At 44.8% G+C, this 21,589-nt stretch overlaps 3 protein-coding genes across 3 annotated transcripts; 1 reads left to right on the forward strand and 2 right to left on the reverse strand.

The window, feature by feature from the left end:
* Positions 1-2,835: 2,835 nt before the first annotated feature.
* LOC137302082 (ferritin heavy chain B-like) lies at positions 2,836-6,267 on the reverse strand. Its single transcript, XM_067971767.1, has 4 exons — positions 6,143-6,267; positions 4,731-4,877; positions 4,193-4,318; positions 2,836-3,839 (listed from the first exon to the last, which is right to left on the reverse strand). Exons 1-4 carry the CDS (start codon positions 6,242-6,244, stop codon positions 3,684-3,686), a joined length of 531 nt encoding a protein of 176 aa, XP_067827868.1. The 5' UTR covers positions 6,245-6,267; the 3' UTR covers positions 2,836-3,683.
* Positions 6,268-8,925: 2,658 nt separating this feature from the next.
* LOC137302083 (ferritin heavy chain A-like) lies at positions 8,926-12,235 on the reverse strand. Its single transcript, XM_067971768.1, has 4 exons — positions 12,021-12,235; positions 10,404-10,550; positions 9,666-9,791; positions 8,926-9,234 (listed from the first exon to the last, which is right to left on the reverse strand). The coding sequence occupies exons 1-4, from the start codon at positions 12,174-12,176 to the stop codon at positions 9,082-9,084; spliced, it is 582 nt and encodes a 193-aa protein (XP_067827869.1). The 5' UTR covers positions 12,177-12,235; the 3' UTR covers positions 8,926-9,081.
* A 958-nt stretch (positions 12,236-13,193) lies between these two features.
* On the forward strand, positions 13,194-15,992 carry LOC137302246 (ferritin heavy chain B-like). The gene is made up of 3 exons (XM_067971898.1): positions 13,194-13,344; positions 15,355-15,504; positions 15,886-15,992. Exons 1-3 carry the CDS (start codon positions 13,194-13,196, stop codon positions 15,990-15,992), a joined length of 408 nt encoding a protein of 135 aa, XP_067827999.1.
* Positions 15,993-21,589: the final 5,597 nt, after the last annotated feature.

Consider the following 21,589-nt stretch of genomic DNA (forward strand, 5'->3'; position numbering starts at 1 on the left):
TGCTGGTCATAAACCAGCTGGTGGCCGCCATGTTGTGGTACAGGTTGGTCACTTTGATCCCACCCCCCGAATTTGTCGCCAAGATTCAGAGGAAGTTCGTCGACTTCTTCTGGGCCAGAGGGATACACTGGGTCGCTGCCGCGGTCCTGAGTCTCCCGCTTAGGGAGGGCGGTCAGGGGCTGGTGTGCGTCCGCACCCAGGTGGCAACTTTCCGCCTTCGGACGCTGCGGTGATACCTGTACGTTGAGCGTCCTCTTAGATGGCGTGCGCTGGCGACGTATTTTTTCCGCCAGCTGCACGGCCTGAACTCCGACACGCAGCTCCTGTTCGTCTCGCTGCTGGGCGGCCGCATGTCTTCCTCGCCCTCGTCTCTCGGCCGGACACGCCCTGGCGTACCATCCTGCTGTCCGGCGGAGACGGGGGTTCCCAGTGGGGTGCTCTCTACTCAGGGATCCTCCCGTGTTCCATCGGGGATCTGGGGTGGAGGGTGGCGTACGGAGCAGTCGCGTGCAACCGGCGGTTACGCCATTTCACGGACACCCAGGCCGCTTGTGATTTCTGCGGCCTGGAGGAGTCCGTGTTCCATCTGTACACTGGGTGTGCGAGACTGCAGCCCCTGTTTGATTATTTGAAGGGGCTGCTCCTCAAGTTCTGGCTGCATTTCAATCCCACGCTCCTGATCTTTGGCCGCCCGGTGAGGAGGGGAGCGGGCAGGTCGGTGGACGTCCGCGTGGGCCTGCTCCTGGGCCTGTCCAAGGTGGCCATCCACAGGTCTAGGATGATCGTGGTCCGTGGGGGCGGTCGCTCGGCCTGTCTGCCTCTCTTCCGCGGAATGCTCCGCGCCCGGGTGGCCCTGGAGATGGAGCACGCGGTGTCTGCCGGTACGCTCGAGGCTTTCCGCGACCGGTGGGCACCACAGGGGCTGGAGTGTATCCTGGACGAGGAGAATAAAATTTTAATTTGAACACTTGGTTTTGGTTTGTTTGGTTTTAGTATTTAAGCACACCCCACACCCCCCTCTTATAAAAGGGGGGCCTAACAAAATTAAAAAAAAGAAAAAAGGAAAAAAAAAAATCTGAAAGTGAAATAAAAATCTGAAAGTTTCTCTTTGTTTCAATCTCTTGGAATCATAACTTTGAATTATTTGATAATAATTTGATATTTTCACTGAAGTGGCTTTTCATAATCTGTTCAAGTTTATTACTTGTTAGTGATTGTGATGTTGAGACAATATTCAAAGCAATCAAGTTGTCTTGAGTGAATTTGCAAACCATCCATTGGTCAGAGAAATGGAAATTCCATCCCATGGATGGTGTGAATCGTCCCCAGTTCTAATATAGAGAATGGGTGTGTCTGAGGATTGGCAGCATGGGGGCATCAACTGGGCAAAGCATTGTGGGATGTGTCATTTTTAGTTTTGATTCTCATGAAATGTTGTTTGGTAAAATTCAGGATATTCAGCGAGAATGAGAGGCAGTGAAGATTACTGAATGCAATGTCACCCACACAAACATCTCCATTTGTGTCAGCTGTGGCTCAGTGGCAGCACTCTCACCTCAGAGTCAGAAGATTGTGGGTTCAAGTCATCATCCAGAGACTTGAGCACATAATCTAGGCTGACTAAGGGAGTGCTGTACTGTCGGAGGTGCCGTCTTTTGGATGTGATATTAAATCGAGGCCTCATCTGCTCTCTCAGGTGGACGTAAAATATCCCACAGCACTATTTCGAGGAAGAGCAGCGGAGTTCTCCCCAATATCTGGACCAATATTTATCCCTCAACTAACATCACTAAAACAGATTATCAGGTCAATATTTCATTGCTGTTTTTGGGTCCTTGCTGGAGGCAAATTGACTGCCGCATTTCTTACCTTACAACAGTGACTACACCTCAAAGGTGCGAACTATGCAGCAGTCAAAGCTACCAGATAATCCACACTGACTCGTAAAATTATGGCTCAACAACGTATGAAATGTGGTGACATTGATATCCCAAAAGTGCCTTTAGAGATCATAATATCCTACTATTACAGCACAGAAAGAAGCCATTCAGCCCATTGTGCCTATGCTGCCTCTTTGAAAGAGCTATCCAATTAGTCCCACTCCCCTGCTCTTTCCCCCTTCAAGTATTTATCCAATTTCCTTTTGAAAGTTATTAAATCTGCTTCCACCACCCGATGAGGCAATGCATTCCAGATCAGAACACTGAAAAAAGTTTCGTGTCACTTCTGGTTCTTTTACCAATCACCTTAAATCTGTGTTTGCTGGTTACTAACCGGTCTGCTACTGGAATCAGTTTCCCCTTATTTACTCCATCAATATAAAGATATTAACATGGACTGACTGAAGACGGCAATTCTATCACACCCAGTGCAAGTCACAAGTTCCTAAACTTCACTTGGAAACACTGGATAATTACAGCTACAGCATCAACATTTGAATCCATTCATAGGGGTGAAGGAGATGAATGGAGAACCCATAGGATTTGGAAAGGTTGATTACAATTTGGTATGGAACACACAATAGGACTATAGGCAAATCGACACATTTATGGAGGAGCTGATTGTATTGTGTTTATGAATTGATGGCATTGGGATGTGGAGTTTCAGGCAAAATATCTATTTAACTTGGTTTAAATGAAATGGTGATCCAGTAGAATTTAGAATTGTAATCTAGTATTAACTGCACAATGGGATAAATACAAATTGATAGATTTATGGATGAGCTGCTTATATTGGGTTTATGAATTGATGGAACAGTAGTGGTATGGAAGAGTTTAGGAGCCTTATCTATTCAACTTAATGGTTCAAGTTAGTTGTTTAGTGCATTTACTACGTCTCCCAGAAGGAAGATTTTGTTTGCTGGAGTTTAGTTCGAGCTATTTTTTCTGTACCATACCCAATTTATTATTCATGGGGGAGATTAACATGGGGTGGGGGGGCAGAAGATGAAAATGAAGGGAAATAGACAAACAGGGAACCTGCACTCCCCCATATGAGACCTATTTGACTCCAAACAAACAGTTTATTAGGAGTAATAGTGAGTGATTTCATAAGCTACCCCAACTACCTACTGAGGTCTGTAGCATCTTTGAAAAAAAAGCATCTGGATTGTTCTTCCCCAGGCAGATACTATTGTTTTAAAAATTGCCTATTGGACTGAAATTACTAGTTCACTTTCCTTGTGTTTTATTGGAACAAAATGTTACAGCAGCTGGTTTTGCATCATTAATGAGTTAAACAGTTGATAATATGCAGTACTAATAGGAACAGTAACTCATTACTGTATTGTTCTTTGCATTGAAATCAGCAGTAATCATTTTACTGCATAAATACAATTTACACGCAAGGCAGACACATTGGCCCTCAACACCCAAGTCACTACATTGATATGACCCCAGAAGAAAAAATGTCATGGGCAGAATCTCACCCGAAAGCCAATACATAGCCCAATGTAATTTGTTACAACAGCTGAATTATGTTAATCTGAAAAATAAGCAATCACTCAATTTACAAGGAGCCAAAACCCAGTCTTCTGTAACAGTTTATTTCCAGTTACTATTACATTTCACATCAAGAGCCCAGGTCTCACAGCTCTTAGCACAAAGTCACCATTGCTACAGGATAGGGGTTCTTCAGACTATAAACAGGAGTACTGAACAATAAGCTTTGTCCCTGCAGTCAGTTCAATCACTCTCCCCCAGGGTGAGCTTGTCAAACAGGTACACTCCCATGCCATTCTCAGGGGCTCCCAGTCTCTTCAGGTTGGTGATGTGATCTCCAAGCTTCTTGATCATCTTCACTTGTTCATCCAAGTAGTGGGTCTCCAGGAAGTCACACAACTGGAAGAAAAGATGGAAAATAGTTATGTCCAGCAAGAGATGGAGGAAGATCTGAGCTTCTCCAAGGGTTTGGATTTTAATCTTCTTGGTCTGGAGGATAGTCAAGTGGTGCACTTTAGATTGATGCATTTTATACAGTAACTTTGCTCTATTAAGTGCTTAGATCCTGGGATCAGATACATTTACTTCTAATGCAGACAGTAGGGCAATCTCCCTTTCCTGTCTCCCCTCCCCAATAAAATTTGAGCATGACACCAACAAAGCTATTGGGTATGAAGATCTTTTGAATCGGCTCAAGGACAGTAAATTTCCACCACCTCGAACTTACCCAAAGGCCCACATTAAAAACTTACATGAGGGTCTGTCCTCTCAGTGGAGAGTTTGTGCAGATCCAGCAGACTCTGGTTTACATTCTTCTCCATCTGCAGAGCTCTCTGCATCGCCTCCAGACCATTGCTCCACTCATCCTGCTCTGGCTTCTGAAAAGGGAATCAGGTCTCAGACAGTTCACTTAATGGATTAAACAAAATACACAAGAAAGTACTGAAGGAAAATAGGGGTGAAAAGCAATCAGATGTCCATGTTGCCATGAACCAATTGTCCCAAGAATATAGAATTACACCACCACAACCACGAGTCAAATAGTATAAATGTCTTTAAGGAGAAGTACTGAGGGAGACAGTAATAGATGGATGTGATGATAGGGAAATATGAAGGTGGGAGGCAGCTCATGTGGAGCATAAACACCAGCATAGACCAGTTGGGCTAAATGTCCTGTTTCTGTGCTGGACATTCTATGTAATTATGTGCATTAGAACAAATTGCTTTAGAAATAATTAAAATTGTCCATTTAAGGGGAGCCATTCAGAAGGCCACTCCATTAAATCTAACCTTGATATCCTCCAAGATGACTCGGCCCCCACGCTGATTCTGGAATTTCAGCAGTTTCTCAGCGTGCTCCCATTCCTCATGCGACTGCTCCTTGAAGAACTCAGCAAAGTGAAGCAGGGCAACATCATCCCGGTCAAAGTAATAGGACTGGTGAGATCAAAAGTAGTTGGGTATCAGAATTATCATCATGGGTATTGTACATAAAGCCAACCTCAATATTTTGCTTTCTGTCAAGGGTTCAAGTCTCACTGAGCTTGTAGGCAGATGGTTCTGAAAACTAGCACAGGCTGACTTGCTTCACTAACCTGGCAGTGAGATAATCTCACTCCCAGCAATAGGGAAGCTGGCCAATGGAAAATTACCAATTCAGCTTTGAACATGCTCAACACAATATTTCACTTTAATCTTCACACCCAAGACTGAATTATATGTCTAGAAATTAGTGAAGGAACATAAAAGCTTACATCCTTTTCATGACTGAAATTTGAAACAAACCCCTTTCTACAACTACCACAAACAGCATTAACTTAGCACCTTCAACACTAAACATCAAGGCATTTCAGAGGAGAAACAGATACCAAGCAGTAAGAGTTGCATGACTAGAAACTGTTAGCATTTGAATGCTTTGAGAGACAGACAGAGGTAGGAAGGCAAAGGGATTAACAGTTACACTGAGTAGGACCAAAATGGCTGAAGGCCCTACCACCAATAGAGCAAAGGCAGAGAGAGAAGACAGACAGGGACAAGCTGGTACTTAAAAAGTGAAGGTTCAGAGCATAGAAACAGAAGTGGGACATACAGCCATTTGAGCCAACTCAATGATTTAATTAGAACATGGATCTGTACATCAACTCATCCTTCAATACCCTGACCCAACAAAAGATTTCAGTCTTGAAAGCACCAATTAATCCCCAACATCCACAGACTTTCAAGGGAGAGAGTTCTAGATTTCCAGTACCTTTGAGGGGAAAAGTGCTTCCTCACTTACCTCCTAAATGGACTAGCTCTAATTTAAATTATTACACCCGCCCCCCCGCCATTGCAAGGAGAATGTGGGGAAAGACTGTGGAGAGATGTAGAATAGAGGGTAAGAAATATGAATCCCAGGCATTGAATGCAGAGTGTATTGCAAAACACAACTTCAATAGAAAGCTCAGACACCAGGAAAGTGAACAATTGAGATTTAAGATATAGAATGTGGTGCAACTACTGCAAGGAAGAGGGAGACATTTTGATAATGACTGTACAATAAATCACATTATATTACAGCTTTAAAAAGACACTCACCATCCATCAATTGGGGGGAGGGGGTGCAGATTAGAGAAAAGGCAATAGATGAGTTGGAGAAAACAGAATTTTGTAATGTCACATTAGAATCTCCAATGTGAAGGGGTCAAAGAAACAAAACTCACCATAGAAAGATAAACATAGGAGGAATAGAGCTCCATATTGATCTGCTTGTTGACACCATCCTCACACTCCTTGTGATAGTTCTGACACACTTGGGAAGCCATCTTTAAATTAAATTTAACAAAACTAAACAACTCTATTGAAGCAAGAAACTGAAAAACAGCCACCCAAAGCTCCATATTTATACTGCTGGTTAATCCTGGGCGTGTCAGCCTAGATGATGAGTGACAGTTGGCAATACCCAATCAGAAATTACATCCTCTCTCAGAACACCAATCAAGAAAAGAGAGGAGGGGAGATGACACCCAGAGCCAGTCAGAACTTTGAAGGAGGAGCATCATTGGCTGACAATTCAATAAAGATCCAATTGCTTTGACTTTCCTCAAACTGTAAAATCTGTTTCCGTAACCGGTGGGCACCGCAGGGACTGGAGTGCATCCTGGATCGATGTAATAAAATTATAATTTGACACTTATTTTGGGTTTATTGATTTACTGCACATAAACACAACCAACCCCCCCTCCCCTTCTTATAAAAGGGGGGCCTAAAACACAAAAAAAGGAAAAGCAAAAAAACCATGGCTGCTCTTCCATCCCACACTCCAAAGAAAAAAAAATCTGATCGTGACCATATTCTTGACCATAATCGACCTTTCTTTGATGGACCAATAAGGGAGACTCTGGGTTGCCCCAGGGTCACCAAACATAAACCATCACAAGTGGCCCTCTCAGGGCACCACTAATATTGGATGGTCCAATCAAACTGAAAAGATACCAAAATAAGCATCAAGTGCCACCAAAAACAACAGGATACTTTCCCAATTAATTCCGGATTCTATTATTGATGTCTGAAAGACAGTCTATACCCTGCGGTGCCCAGCGGTCGCGGAAGGCATCAAGCGTAACGGTGGACACCACATGCTCCCTCTCCGGGGCCACCCGGGCACTTGACCATAATGGACCAAATTGTCAATTGGTGGATCTGCCCCCATCCCATCGGTTATGGTCACTGATCGTGACGGTTCAAAGATCCAGAACCACAGGTTTAATTGTTGTTTGCGGGTCAGTGTCTTTGAATAATTCTGGATGGATCCGTGAGTTGGTTATTTGGCAAGTAGCTGCGGGTTTGAGGCAACATCCAAACAGATCAGAGCCTGTGAACAACAACCAACAGCGAGTCAGGCGAATGGAAAGTGGGTGTGATGAACGTGTTAAACACAAGTCCTTCAATACTCCATCAATTCTAGGGTCAGTGAGCATCTGTACACACATCGGCTGGAAAGTGAAGGGGGCCACGGCATGTTGAGTTCTTTTTTGGTCATCATGACATTTTACAAACAATAAAATGCAGAGCACTCCACGGGGAAGAGACTGTGGACCATTGACTGAAGGGATTTGGGGGGGGGGGCGGGTTTGGTGTTGGGAGGGATTGCGGTGAGAGGCAAACACTGTGTGTAGTGTTGGTTGTATATACAGTGAGCGACAGTGGTGAACAGACTATCTGGTATTTCCTGGGTTTGGTAATCCCTTGTTTCAATGATTAATCTCTTGTACTTTTTGGACAGTCAAACACCAAGTGGAAAGAGTCGAGTGGTGAATTTTCTCATTCGAAAGGGGAGTTACTGATATTTCCCTAAATCCGGTCAGGGAAGGATGGGGCCCCGTGGATATTTTGTGTTCCAGAGCACATCAGAATACTGTCGGATCAACAACAAACAGCAGGCTAAAAAAAAAATCAAAGGTGGAACCTAGTGAAGGAAAGATGAAGCAACGAAAAGTGGGGTCGATGGACTGATCTGATCATATGATCCCTGTGTGAGAATAACCTGAACATCACTGGTGCAAACTCAGTTAAAGCTTTAAACAGACCAAGTAGTTGGTGGTTTAGCCTTTAATTAGATGGCTCTATTCTCCAACTCTTCAGTAGACTTGTAAGTGGCAGTTTTGGCAATTGGGATCTAGTGTTATTTGGTTCCAGGCCAAATAAGATTACACAAAGATTGTATTCGCAAGGAGAGGGGAATGGGGCAAGAACTGTTTAATGAAACAGAATCCAGCAAGGGAAACTTAGAGGGGCTCTTAGATTTGCAACAGCAAATGGAAGTATTTTAGAGGCTATGGGGTCCAGGATATAAAAGGTGCATGAGGTGAACAGAGACTGGAAAATAAAAATTGAGATTGAAACAAATAGCAGGAGCTGGACCAAAGTTCTGCACAGGAAGAAAAAGATGGGCTGAAGAGAAGGAGGAAAGAGCCAGGTAACCCTAGCAGGAGCAATTGGAGATTTGGTCTTACTTTGCTCCAGTATTTTTGTAACTACTTAAATTTGAATACCTGCTTCAGGGAACACTTCCCTCATGTCCTACAATGGACAAGTCAGCAGCAATGTGTGGGGTTGTTTATTCAGAAGGTTAACTACTGTAATCACCATTGATGCCCACATCCCATGAACGAATAGTAATAAAAAAATGCACACTCTCCAAAAGGGATTCAAGCCTATGTGGAGGAAGAGGTCTTACTGTAATCAGATTACACTTTAATCTCTACTACAGAACACCAAATATTGAAAGCTGTTAGGTACAAATCTAATTTTGGCCTGATGGCCATCCTAGGCTGTTACAAAACCAAATTAAGCCTTCTGGAGGGGAAGGGGTTAAAACATCCATGTGCCCAAACAAATCAGATTTTATCACGGTGACAACCTATTTCTTACAATTTTTTTGTTTGACTCAAGGCCACGTGCATTGGTGTTAGAATGTGCTCAATTACTGAAGAAAAGGAACCAGTTCAACATCAAAATGTTTTATTTCAGCTGCAAGAACACTCAACTACAATGTTTGGAAGTTAATCTTAGACTTTGAATTCCATTCCCAGTTCAGAGAGATGGCAACATAAAACTTCAATACACAAGTTGAATATCTGCAACATGGACAACAGTCCAGTCACTCCTCCCCCAGGGTGTGCTTGTCAAACAGGTACACTCCCATGCCATTCTCAGGGGCTCCCAGTCTCTTCAGGTTGGTGATGTGATCTCCAAGCTTCTTGATCATCTTCACTTGTTCATCCAAGTAGTGGGTCTCCAGGAAGTCACACAACTGGAAAGGGAAAAATAAAAATCAAGCTAGCTACTTGAATCATTAGGTTCCTTTAATCTCACTTCCCAACTGGGGAATACTCAAGGTCTCATTACAAAATATGGCCAAGAGACTACTAGATCTAACTCCTTGCCCTCCCAGCCACTGGTATTGAAAATAAATGCTGCCATGCCCCAGTCCCTCATCTAAAGTCAGTATCCATTTGAAGGTTCCCTTCAAGCCCAAGATATCTCAACCCTTGAAACAGATTGATTGCAAGGACAGATTTTAATGCTCACCTTCAGTAGATTTAAAAAAATCTCAGATTTAGAAATGGAAAGTATTGAGCTGCATTCAGTCTGATGAGATTTTAAAGGACAGTGCTAAATTACACAATCCCAAATTAAAAATAAACCCAAAAGCTAAATGCCACTGATGCATTAAGGACTTACATGAGGGTCTGTCCTCTCAGTGGACAGTTTGTGCAGATCCAGCAGACTCTGGTTCACATCCTTCTCCATCTGCAGAGCTCTCTGCATCGCCTCCAGACCATTGCCCCACTCATCCTGCTCTGGCTTCTGAAAAGGGAAGTCTTTCAAGTCACAAAATGCTCAAGCTCCCATCTGCATCCCATGCAGTATTAATCTCAAACTAGCCTGAAACAAGAGGATGACTGGAGAGTGGAAGAAAATTGATTTTTGCCCTGATGTTAGCAACAAGTACTCTGTTCAGTTATAATGTAGAAAATGTGGCTCATTAATGAGAAAACATCTTCTCTGCTGTGGAGAAATTTTCCACATTCTGAAAGCTGGATAGAGGCTGCACTGGGGACCAATCATTCAATATGAAAATAAGCCTCAATAAATTACATTTGGTCCAGTCATGAACTCAACAACTGGCAGGTGGGTCATTAACCAGAGGACACACATTGAAGATAATGGGCAAAAGAACCAGAGGGAAGATAGAGATTTCATATATAAACAGTGAATTGTTACAATCTGGAATGAAATGCCTGAAAGGGAAGCTGATTCAATAGCAACTGTCAGAACAGATTTTTATGTATAGAATCATGAAAAGGAATAATTTACAGCTCTATGGGGAAAGAGCAGGGCACGAGGGACTAATTGGATATTCTTTCAAAGAGCCAGCACAGACACTATGAGCCAAATGGCCTGATTCTATGAACAAACCTTGATGTCCTCCAAGATGATTCGGCCTCCACGCTGATTCTGGAATTTCAGCAGTTTCTCAGCGTGCTCCCGTTCCTCATGTGACTGCTCCTTGAAGAACTCAGCAAAGTGACGCAGGGCAACATCATCCCGGTCAAAGTAATAGGACTGTAGGCACAAGAGTCAATTAAACAATCATACCAAATTAAGATAGAGAACAAACATCAGTACAGTGATTTCACCATGGATCAGGGAACCAAGGAGTTTGATCATTTTTAAAGAGTACTCATATTTCCTAACTCAGTTCACCTGGTGAAAGTCGACAACAGGTGGCCAGTGGAGAATGGAATCACCTCAGTCTTTGACCACACTGAGCAACTCAACTTAAACCCAAGCTTGAGCTACTTGGCCATTCAGGTACCTCCTGCCCACATCTCAATTTATACAAAGCATTAACCAGGAAGTCACATGACAGGTCCTCCTTCAGTGTTGGATACTGTGACCAAGGTGCCAAAAGCTACCTGTTCCACCACAAGTGATTCAGAAAGACCAGGGTGCACAATTAGTCAATTAACTCATGCAATGAGTCTCCTCCTTTTAGAGGGTCTGTGTACTGGATCAGAACTTGTGACATTCCAAGAAAATAAGTTGTAACAGAGACAAACAATGTGAGAGGATAAAACTCAAATTAGTTCAGATCACTAAATTAGGGAAAATTTAGATGTACATTTGACATCTGAAAAACTTGTCCAAATCAATAATCTGAACTCACCACAAACCCCCACCCCCTATTCACATGTCAAGGATCAGCACAGCCCAAGGAGGGCTGACCTGCTTCGTTCATGGTCTTGCCCAGTCCCATGTGGTCCAGGAGAGGGAGCATGCAGTGTCCACCATTTGAGGCCATGACCAGTAGGCACCAGTGAAGAGTGAGATATAAATTTCCTTTTGCTCAAATTAGGCTTTATGTTCATTGCTTTGTAGCAATTGGGCACTTTCCTGATAACAACAGAGAGCAACCCAATGTCAGCCTTACTTGATTAAAAAAGGCACACATTTCTCCACTGTGTTCTATACATTCCATCAATTACAAGTTTCTTGCTATTGTACAGACAAGGGTTACACTCCATCCCAAACCTGAACAAAACTCCCTTCATTAAGCAAGAAACTCCACCCATTTTGAAAATTCCCAATTTGATTTTAGAAACTTTGAGAAGTTCAATTAAGTTTTTGGCTGGAAAAGACAGGTTACAAGATCAAGAGTATGGAGCTATGGCTAAGAATGGCCATGGATTTGTGTTTTGACTAAAGATTTCACCACAGGTGTTTCAAAGACCCCAACTATGGGCAAGTCACCTGTAACTCAAAAGACACTCACTGGCCAATGTACTGAATAGGATTTTTTTTTGGGGGGTGGGGAATGCATTTCACAGTCTCAATGTAAACTCCAACATGGAAACTATATAAAAAAGGACCCAGACAATCCATTTGAAAGGATAATGAAACATCACAACTATAAAGATACTTAAAAGAAATATTAGAACAGCAAATTCAATTATTTTACTGAATTTAAAAGGTTAATTCACTAGAATTCAGTAAGTCTACATTAGTTAATAAGACAAAATACCCAAAGCTCACCATAGAAAGATAAACATAGGAGGAATAGAGCTCCATATTTATCTGCTTGTTGACACCATCCTCACACTCCTTGTGGTAATTCTGACACACTTGAGAAGCCATCCAAACTACTTTTTTTTTAATAGACCAGCAACTGACTATAAACAATATGAACATAAGGACCTCAAACCTAAGCTGCTATATTTATTCTTTCAGACCCAACCCATCTTTAACTACAGGATGTGACATCACTGATGATAAATGTTTGGCAGCCAATCAAATAGCTGCTTTCTCATCACACGAACGGAAAAAAACCCTAACCCCTCCCCCTGAAAAAAGTGGGGGGGGCCTAAAAACACCAAAAAAAAAGGAAAAACACACAAAAACCCAATATCTTCAGGATCCTCCTTTCATTCAATCACTTCTCTTGTTCTATTTCATAAGTTTCTTCACTTCATTTTAACCTGCTGTTTGTTTTTATTCTGTGACCTGTCTGTTTTTTAACCTCTCTTTCTAATGATTTCTCCCCCTGCTCCTCATTTGTTCTGTTCTTTTCTCCCCATCTCCCCCATTCCCCAGAATCCCACCCATTCCCATGTCCCCTTGTAACACTGTGCAGTCTGCAGCCTGTGTGTCCATGTCCCTGTGCTTCAGTCAGCCTGAGTCACTCTCTTCAATAAAAAATATTCCTTCCACTACGAGCATGCTATCCAGTCCCTCGGTGCCATTGTCTCAATGTTACTCTTTTAATTGAACAAGAAGGAGACACTGAGTTTCTCTTTTTTTCTAATGGGTCTTTGAGCCCCAGTGTCAGGAACCCCGAAAACCTATTCAAGTGCTGTAAGAATTTTTTCTTGTGGCACACCCAATCATAGCAATGAAACCGAATTAAACCAAAATGTCACTGTCGTAATCAACTATCCACTCCAGTCCCCGGTCTCAAACATAACGGCAGACACTCCGTGCTCCTTCTCCAGGGCCACCCGAGCACGGAGAATGCTGCGGAAGAGAGACAGACAGTCGGAGCGACCGCCCCCCCATAGGCCATGTCTAGCCTGGACCTGTAGATGGCCACCTTGGACAGGCCCAGGACCAGACCCACGAGGACTTCAGTCCCACGCTCCTGATCTTTGGCCACCCGTTGAGGGGAGTGGGGAGTTTGGGGGGGACGCAGGCAAGTCGGAGGACATTCTCATGGGTCTGGCCCTAGGCCTGTCCAAAGTGGTCATCTACAGGTCCAGGCTCGACCCGGCCCATGGGGACGGTCGCTCCGACCGTCTGCCTCTCTTCCGCAGCATTCTTCGCACCGCGATGGCCCTGGAGAGGGAGCACGCGGTGTCTGCCGGTACGTTTGAGGCTTTCCGCGACGGATGGGCACCGCAGGGATTGGAGTGCATCCTGGACCGAGATAATAAAATTATAATTTGACACTTATTTTTTTTTTGGATTTACTGCACATGAACACACCCTAACCCCCCTTCTTATAAAAGGGGGGCCTAAAACACACAAAAAAAGCTGACTGCCCATAAAAAAAAATTAAAATTATTATTTGACTCTGTTATCATTTAGTTTTTGGATTTTTAAAAAAAAAATAAAGTTACATCCTGAACCTCCCTCCCTCAATCTCATAAAAGGGGATCGAAACATACAAAAAAAGTCAACCTGATTCAAAACAAATCTACTTAATTGAAAAAAAAATGTTCTGATTGGCCTTAAATACAATCTCGACTACGCCTCTTTCTTGATTGGTGTCCTCAGTGGGCGTAGAGCTCTGAATGGCTAGTGTGAGTTTTTACTCATCATCGGGAATGCCACGCCTTGTATTACAGGCAGGCTGTCCCCAGACATATAAATAGAAGAGTTTGGGAATGCTCTGCGCCCGGGTGGCCCTGGAGATGGAGCACGCGGTGTCTGCCGGTACGCTCGAGGCTTTCCGCGACCGGGGGGGCACCGCAGGGGCTGGAGTGCATCCTGGACGAGGATAATAAAGTTTTAATTTGAACACTTGGTTTTGGTTTGTTTGGGTTTTTAGTATTTAAGCACACCCCACACCCCCCTTCTTATAAAAGGGGGGCCAAATAGGAAAAAGAAAAAAAAGAAAAAAAAAAGAGTTTGGGAAGACGTTAGCCTGGTTCAGCTAGTTAAAATACCTTCTTCGACAGTTAGAGTGGATTCCCAGGTGTGTTCGAACTATCACAAGGAGTGAGGATGGTGTCAACAAGCAGATCAATATGGAGCTCTATTCCTCCTATGTTTATCTCTCCATAGTGAGTCTTTTTTTGGACCCTATTCAATCCCTCAATCTATGTACAGTGGGTGTATTTTTGAAACCTGTAATTGTGCAAGTTAAATTGAATTGTTATAAACAAACTGTCTCCCTGTTCCTTACAGTAATTGTACTATAGGCTGAGTTTCTTCAATCTCTGACTCACGTTCCTGGGCTCTGAGCTTCTTCAAATTTACTTTTGGAATACACTGCATTCAATGGGGGCATGATCCTGGTGAAAGGAATGTTATTATTGGTCCTTCACTAATTTCCAGATATACTATTGAGTGTCATAATTTCAAGTTAAGCAAGTATTGATTTGTGAGCATATTCAAGTAAAATTTTAATTAAAGCTGAATTGGTGATTATTTTCCATTGGCTAGCTTCCCAATTGCTGGGAATGAAATTATCCACCATCTTAACCAGATTAGTGAAGCAAGTTGGCCTGTGCTAGTTTTCATAACAATCTGCAGACCAGTTGAGTGAGCCAGAAAGCAAAATATTGAAGTTGGCTTCATGTACAATACCCATGATTGGTCTTTGAGATATCCAACTACTTTTGATCTCTCCACAGTCCTATTACTTTGACCGGGATGATGTTGCCCTGCATCACTTTGTCAAGTTCTTCAAGGAGCAGTCACAGGAGAAACATGAGGATGCTGAGAAATTGCTGAAATTCCAGAATCATCTTGGAGGATATCCAGGTTGGGTTCAGCAAACAAGTGGTCTTTTACATGGCACCACTTTGCTTGTTCCAATTTATATGGAATTTGCTTCACAGAAACAGGTCATTTGGTCCAACTGGTCTATGTTTATGTCCATGCTCCAGAAAAGCCTCCTCCCACTTTACTTGATCGAATGTGATCAGCATATCTTTCTATTTCTTTTGCACTCATGTACATGTCGAGCTCCCCTTTAAATGCATCGATACTAATTGTCATTAATTTGACTCTTGTGGTTGTGATGGCTTATTTCAGTAATTCTATATTCTTAACACAATTGGTTCATGGTAACATGGACTTTTACTTTTTCCACCCTATTTTCCTTCAATGCTTTCTGGTGTATTGTTCGTTTGTTTAATCCATTAAGTGAACTGGCTGAGACTTCCTTTTCAGAAGCCAGAGCAGGATGAGGGGAGCAATGGTCTGGAGGCGATGCAGAGAGCTCTGCAGATGGAGAAGGATGTGAACCAGAGTCTGCTGGATCTGCACAAACTGTCCACTGAGGACAGACCCTCATGTAAGTTCCTAATGCTGTTAATGTGGGCTTTTGGGTAAGTTAGAGATGGAGGAACCTTGCTGTCCTTGAGCCTATTCAAAAGATCTTCATTCCTAATCGGTTTGTTTGTTTGTGTCTTTCTTGGAATTTTTTGGGGAGGGGGGAGACAGGCAAGTTGGCCTATTGTGTACATTAGCAGTAAGTGTGTCCCAGTGACCCCAGGATCTAAGCACTTACTGTACAGTAAGTTTGCTCCAATGATGCAAAAAATGCATCAATCTGAAGTGCAACACTTGCCAATCCTCCAGACCAAGAGGATTAAAATCCAAACGCTCGAGGGGAAACTTAGATGTTCCACGATATCTCCTGCTGGACATAACTATTCTCCATCTTTTCTTCCAGTTGTGAAGCTTGGAGATCACATCACCAACCTGAAGAGACTGGGAGCCCCTGAGAATGGCATGGGAGTGTACCTGTTTGACAAGCACACATTGGGGGAGAGTGATTAAACTGACTGCAGGGATAAAGCCTATTGTGTTCAGTACTCCTGTTTGTAGTCCAGTCAGACCCCCATCCTGTAGGATTGATAGCTTTTGACTTTCTACAAAGAGGTGAGATCTGGACTCTTGATGTGTAATTGTCATTAACTGGAAATAAACTGTTTCTAACATTGCACTGGGTTTTGTCTCTTAAATTGAGTAGTAGCTTTTTCAGATTAATGACATTTAACAGCTCCAGTGTCGGGTTCATTTCTGAGTTGTTTTTCTTCCCTTTTGGAGTAATTCTGAAGAATTAGATGTTCAGGGCCATGTGTTGAAGGTCAAATTTCAATTCTGTGTAAACCTTGAATGCAAATTTCATTCATGCATTTGAATGATTGTGTTGAAAGCAGAAGTAAAGAGCAATGCTGTAATAGAAGTTACTGTTGTCACTGGTGTTGTGTGTTGTCTTTGATGTAACAAAATATTAGATATTGTAACTTTTTTGTTGTTCCACACCACTCATCCATCAATTCATAAAGTAAATACAATCGCTCCTCCATAAATCTATCATCCTTTCCAAATCCTACCAGCTCTCCCTTTGTCTCCTTCACACTTAGGAGTGGATTCAAAGACTCTGGATGCAATAGCTGTAATTATCCAGAATTTACAACTGAAGTTAAGAATGTAGTAGAGGATTGCAGTTTTGTGAACCCAAAAAAAACTTTTGAACTGTCTGGATACGTTAGAAGTATATGATGTCATATTAAACATTTCATATGTTGCTGAGCAGCAACCGAGTTGGGTTGGATTTGCTGGTGGGTTTGATGGCTTCATTGTTCAGACAAACCAGTCTTTAATGTGCTGAACTTCCATGTGCATCAGCTGCAAGTATTCCCTCCACAGATTTCAACTGGGCTAACGCTGGTTAACTGTTCACACCATACAGACTATTAGGTTAATAATCACCCCGTACCCGACTGATGTTTCCTACAGTCTGCCTACAACGAGGCAGAGCTCTGCTTCTTTGTAGGTAGACTCCCTACAAGTATTCCATACATAATTTAAAGGTCCTGTGCAAAGCATAAATCAAGTACTCGCAGAGCCAGGAATCAAAGGACTTAATTGAAGTCTCTGGTGTGCACCTGCCTGGCTGTTGAGGATGAACTTGTGGTGTCCATCCATTTGGTCGAAGCTCTGCATGACTGCAGGTCATTCGCTACATCTTGGATCCTTTCTGGCCAATACAGGTATAAATACCAGCTATATTTCCAGTTCATGTGGGTCAACGATGCTCATGGGTTGCATCTCCCAAAAGACTAGTGTTTGTACAATGATTGGTGGCTCCAGCTATGAATCACTTCCATCCCCTCCAGCCCATCTAAAAAAAAAAGCTTTATTCCAAGGCAACATATCTCATCACATAATCCAGGACTGAAAACCTCAACCATTTTGCAATGAAACCAGCTGTCAAGACTTTGGATCTCAGAGAAACACCAATGTGATGAGCCAGACTGTTAGAGAACATCAGAGTCTCATTTCAATCAGATTGAAATATTCTTTAGCCTCATTGAACGCTGATCATAAAAGGAACACGATGGAGAAAATAGAAAGAAAGAAAGACTCCCATTTCTTTGGCACCTTTAACAACCTCAGGACGCCCCAAAGTGCTTCACAGCCAATGAAGTACTTTTGAAGTCGAGTCACTGTTGTAATGTTGGGAACGGGGCAGCCAAATTGTGCACAGCAAGGTTCCACAAACAGCAATGTGATAATGACCAGATAATCTGCTTTAGTGATGTAGGTTGAGGGATAAATATTGGCCACTGGAGAGAATTCCCCTGCTCCTCCTCAAATTAGTGCCATGGGATCTTTTACAGGCAACTGAGAGAGCAGAGAGGGCCTCAGTATAATGTCTCATCTGAAAGATGGCACAGCTGATGTGGGGAAATATGAGGTTATTCACTTTGGTAGGAAGAATAGAGAAACAGAATATTTTTTAAATGGTGAGAAACTAGTAAATGTTGGTGTTCAGAGAAATGTTGGGTGTCCTCGTACAAAGAAATACAAAAAGTTAGCATGCAGGTACAGCAAGCAATTGGCATGTTGGCCTTTATTGCAAGGGGGTTGGAGTGCAAGACTAAGGAAGTCTTACTACAGTTATACAGGGCTTTGGTGAGACCTCACCTGGAGGACGACATACAGATGCGGTCTCCTTATCGAAGGAAGGATATACTTGACTTCGAGGTGAAGGTTCACTCAATTATTTCCTGTGATGAGAGGGTTGTCCTCTGAGGAGAGGTTGAGTAGAATGGGCCCAAACTCTCTAGAGTTTGGAAGAATGAGAGATGATCTCATTGAAACATATAAGGTTCTGTGGGGGCTTGACAGGCCTGAGAGATTGTTTTCCCTGGTTGGAGAGTCCAGAACTAGGGGGCATAGTCGCAGTATAAGGGGTCGGCCGTTCAGAGTGAGACAAGGAGGAATTTCTTCACTCAGAGAGTTGTGAATCTTTGGAATTCTCTACCCCAGAGGGCCATGGAAGCTGAGTTGTTGAGTATGTTCAAGGCTGAGACAGATAGATGTTTGAACTCAAGGGGAAATCAAGGGATATGGGTATTGGGCAGGAAAGTGGATTTGAGGTCGATGATCAGCCATGATCTGATTGAATGGCGGAACAGGCTCGAGGGGCCATATGGCCTACTCCTGCTCCTATTTCTTATGTTTTTATGTCTGACAGTGCAGCACTCCCTCAGTGTTGCACTGAAGTATCAGTCTAGACTTTGTGCTCCAGTCCCTGGAGTGGGACTTGAACCCACAACCTTCTGACTCTGAGGTGAGAGTGCTGCCACTGAGCCACAGCTGACACAAATGGAGATGTTTGTGTGGGTGACATTGCATTCAGTAATCTTCAATCCCTCTCATTCTCGCTGAATATCCTAAATTTTACCAAACAACATTTCATGAGAATCAAAACTAAAAATGACACATCCCACAATGCTTTGCCCAGTTGATGCCCCCATGCTGCCAATCCTCAGACACACCCATTCTCTATATTAGAACTGGGGGCGATTCCCACCATCCATGGGATGGAATTTCCATTTCTCTGTCCAATGGTTGGTTTGCAAATTCACTCAAGGCTACTTGATTGCTTTGAATATTGTCTCAGCATCACAGTTAATTGAATTTTGCACTTCAGTCCTGCGCTCCTGATCTTTAGCTGCCCGGTGCGGAGTGGGGGAGGCAAGTCGGAGCATCTCCTCATGAATGTGCTCCTGGGCCTGGCCAAGGTGACCAGCCACGGGTCCAGGTTGGATATGGCCCATGGGGGCTGTGGCTCTGGCTGCGTACCTCTCTGCCGCGGCTTTCTCCATGCCTGGGTGGCCCTGGAGAAGGAGCACGCGTTGTCTGCAGGTACACTTGAGGCCTTCCACGACCGATGGGCACAGCAGGGACTGGAGTGTATGGTAGACACTGCCAATAATATTATGAGTTAATTTGCTAAGTTTTCTTTGTCTTTTGTTTGATTTTGGTGTTTATTAGTTGTGCCCCTTTGTTAGATATCCTTTATTTTGGGTTGACGACACGAGGGCAAACCCAGTGTCTCCGAAACGGGTTTATTTATATATTTCTTTTGCTTTTGATTTTATTTAAGCCCCTTTGGCTGGGGGTAGGTTTAGGATGACAACTTTATTTTTAATACAAATCAATAACCAGAGTCAAATAAGAATTTTAATTTTCCTGATCAACTCTTTTTTTTTATTTTATTTATTTTTTTTTTAAATACTAAAAACCAAATAAACCAAAACCAAGTGTTCAAATTAAAATTTTATTATCCTCGTCCAGGATGCACTCCAGCCCCTGCGGTGCCCACCGGCCGCGGAAAGACTCGAGCGTACCGGCAGACACCGCGTGCTCCATCTCCAGGGCCACCCGGGCGCGGAGCATTCCGCGGAAGAGAGGCAGACAGTCCGAGTGACCGCCCCCACGGACCACGATCATCCTAGACCTGTGGATGGCCACCTTGGACAGGCCCAGGAGCAGGCCCACGAGAACGTCCACCGACCTGCCCGCCCCCCTCCTCACCGGGCGGCCAAAGATCAGGAGCGTGGGACTGAAGTGCAGCCAGAACTTGAGGAGCAGCCCCTTCAAATAATGGAACAGGGGCTGCAGTCTCGCACACCCAGTGTACAGATGGAACACGGACTCCTCCAGGCCGCAGAAATCACAAGCGGCCTGGGTGTCCGTGAAATGGCGTAACCGCCGGTTGCACGCGACTGCTCCGTGCGCCACCCTCCACCCCAGATCCCCAAAGTAACACGGGAGGACCCCTGTATAGAGAGCCTCCCAATGGGGACCCCCGTCTCCGCCGGACGGCAGGATGGCACGCCAGGGCGTGTCCGGGCGAGAGACGAGGGCGAGGAAGTGGATGGTGTGCAGGAGCAGCCCGTACAGGAAATCCCTCCGCGTGGTGTGAAACGGCACGGAGGGAATTTCCGAGAGACGGCTCAAGTTGTGAGGCGTGGCCCCCCGAGGGAGGTTCCGGGGTTTGGCGCCGAGGAGGAACTCCGTCCGAACGGGGGTCAGGTCGGACGGGATGGCTCCGCATGCCTGAGCCGCCTCCACATCCCGAGTGGAGTCAGGGCCGAGCGCCGATTTCAACGCCCGGATGGCGATGGCCGCGTCCCCGGCACGCCACGAGGACATCCGTGCGGCGAGCGCCCACGGCTCCAACCAACCCGACCCACCGCCATCCAGGACGTCCCTGACTCTGGTCACCCGACCGGCCACGGCCCTCCGCACCGACAGCCGCGAGCGGCCGAAGCCGATATCGCGGAGGAACGGATTCCCGAGCAGCGGCTCCTGCAGGACGGCCGCTACCCCTGACGGGCGAGAGCTCCGACTGGAGGCGACCATGTTCCAGACCCTGAGCAGATCCTGGTAAAAGACAGGCAGCTCCTGCAAAGACATGCGGCCGCCCACCAGCGAGACGAACAGGAGCTGCGTGTCGTAGTTCAGGCCGTGCAGCTGGCGGAAAAAGTACGTCGCCAGCGCGCGCCATCTAAGAGGACGCTCAACGTACAGGTATCGCCGCAGCGTCCGAAGGCGGAAAGTTGCCACCTGGGTGCGGACGCACACCAGCCCCTGACCGCCCTCCCTAAGCGGGAGACTCAGGACCGCGGCAGCGACCCAGTGTATCCCTCTGGCCCAGAAGAAGTCAACAAACTTCCTCTGAATCTTGGCGACAAACTCGGGGGGTGGGGTCAAAGTGACCAATCTGTACCACAACATGGCGGCCACCAGCTGGTTTATGACCAGCACTCGACCCCTGTAGGATAACACTCGAGCAGTCCTGTCCAGCGCGCCAGGCGAGCGGCGACCTTGGCCTCCAGCTCTTCCCAGTTCGCCGGCCAGGCTTCCTCGGCAGGGCCGAGGTAGACTCCCAGGTACCGGAGGTGCGTGGTACTCCAGGCGAAAGGCCTGAGCTCCTCCGGCAGGGAGTCCACCCGCCACTGACCCATCAGAAAACTAGACGAAACTGGAGTGCATCCTGGATATCCACAGGTCCAGGATGCTCGCGGTCCGTGGGGGCGGGCGCTCGGCCTGTCTGCCTCTCTTTCGCGGGT

This window comes from Heptranchias perlo, chromosome 35, assembly GCF_035084215.1.
Source record: "Heptranchias perlo isolate sHepPer1 chromosome 35, sHepPer1.hap1, whole genome shotgun sequence".
Lineage (NCBI taxonomy): Eukaryota > Metazoa > Chordata > Chondrichthyes > Hexanchiformes > Hexanchidae > Heptranchias > Heptranchias perlo.

Coding starts and splice junctions, on each gene's coding strand:
- LOC137302082 (XM_067971767.1), bottom strand. CDS start 6,244: ATGGCTTCCCAAGTGTGTCAGAACTATCACAAGGAGTGTGAGGATGGT. Junction 4,319..4,730: donor TCATCTTGGAGGATATCAAG/GTTAGATTTAAT, acceptor TTCCCTTTTCAG/AAGCCAGAGCAGGATGAGTG. Junction 3,840..4,192: donor CTGAGAGGACAGACCCTCAT/GTAAGTTTTTAA, acceptor CTTTTCTTCCAG/TTGTGTGACTTCCTGGAGAC.
- LOC137302083 (XM_067971768.1), bottom strand. CDS start 12,176: ATGTTCATATTGTTTATAGTCAGTTGCTGGTCTATTAAAAAAAAAGTA. Junction 10,551..12,020: donor CCTATGTTTATCTTTCTATG/GTGAGCTTTGGG, acceptor TTGTGCCTACAG/TCCTATTACTTTGACCGGGA. Junction 9,235..9,665: donor CTGAGAGGACAGACCCTCAT/GTAAGTCCTTAA, acceptor TTCCCTTTCCAG/TTGTGTGACTTCCTGGAGAC.
- LOC137302246 (XM_067971898.1), top strand. CDS start 13,194: ATGGGTCTGGCCCTAGGCCTGTCCAAAGTGGTCATCTACAGGTCCAGG. Junction 13,345..15,354: donor GGAGCACGCGGTGTCTGCCG/GTACGTTTGAGG, acceptor TAATCCATTAAG/TGAACTGGCTGAGACTTCCT. Junction 15,505..15,885: donor CACTGAGGACAGACCCTCAT/GTAAGTTCCTAA, acceptor CTTTTCTTCCAG/TTGTGAAGCTTGGAGATCAC.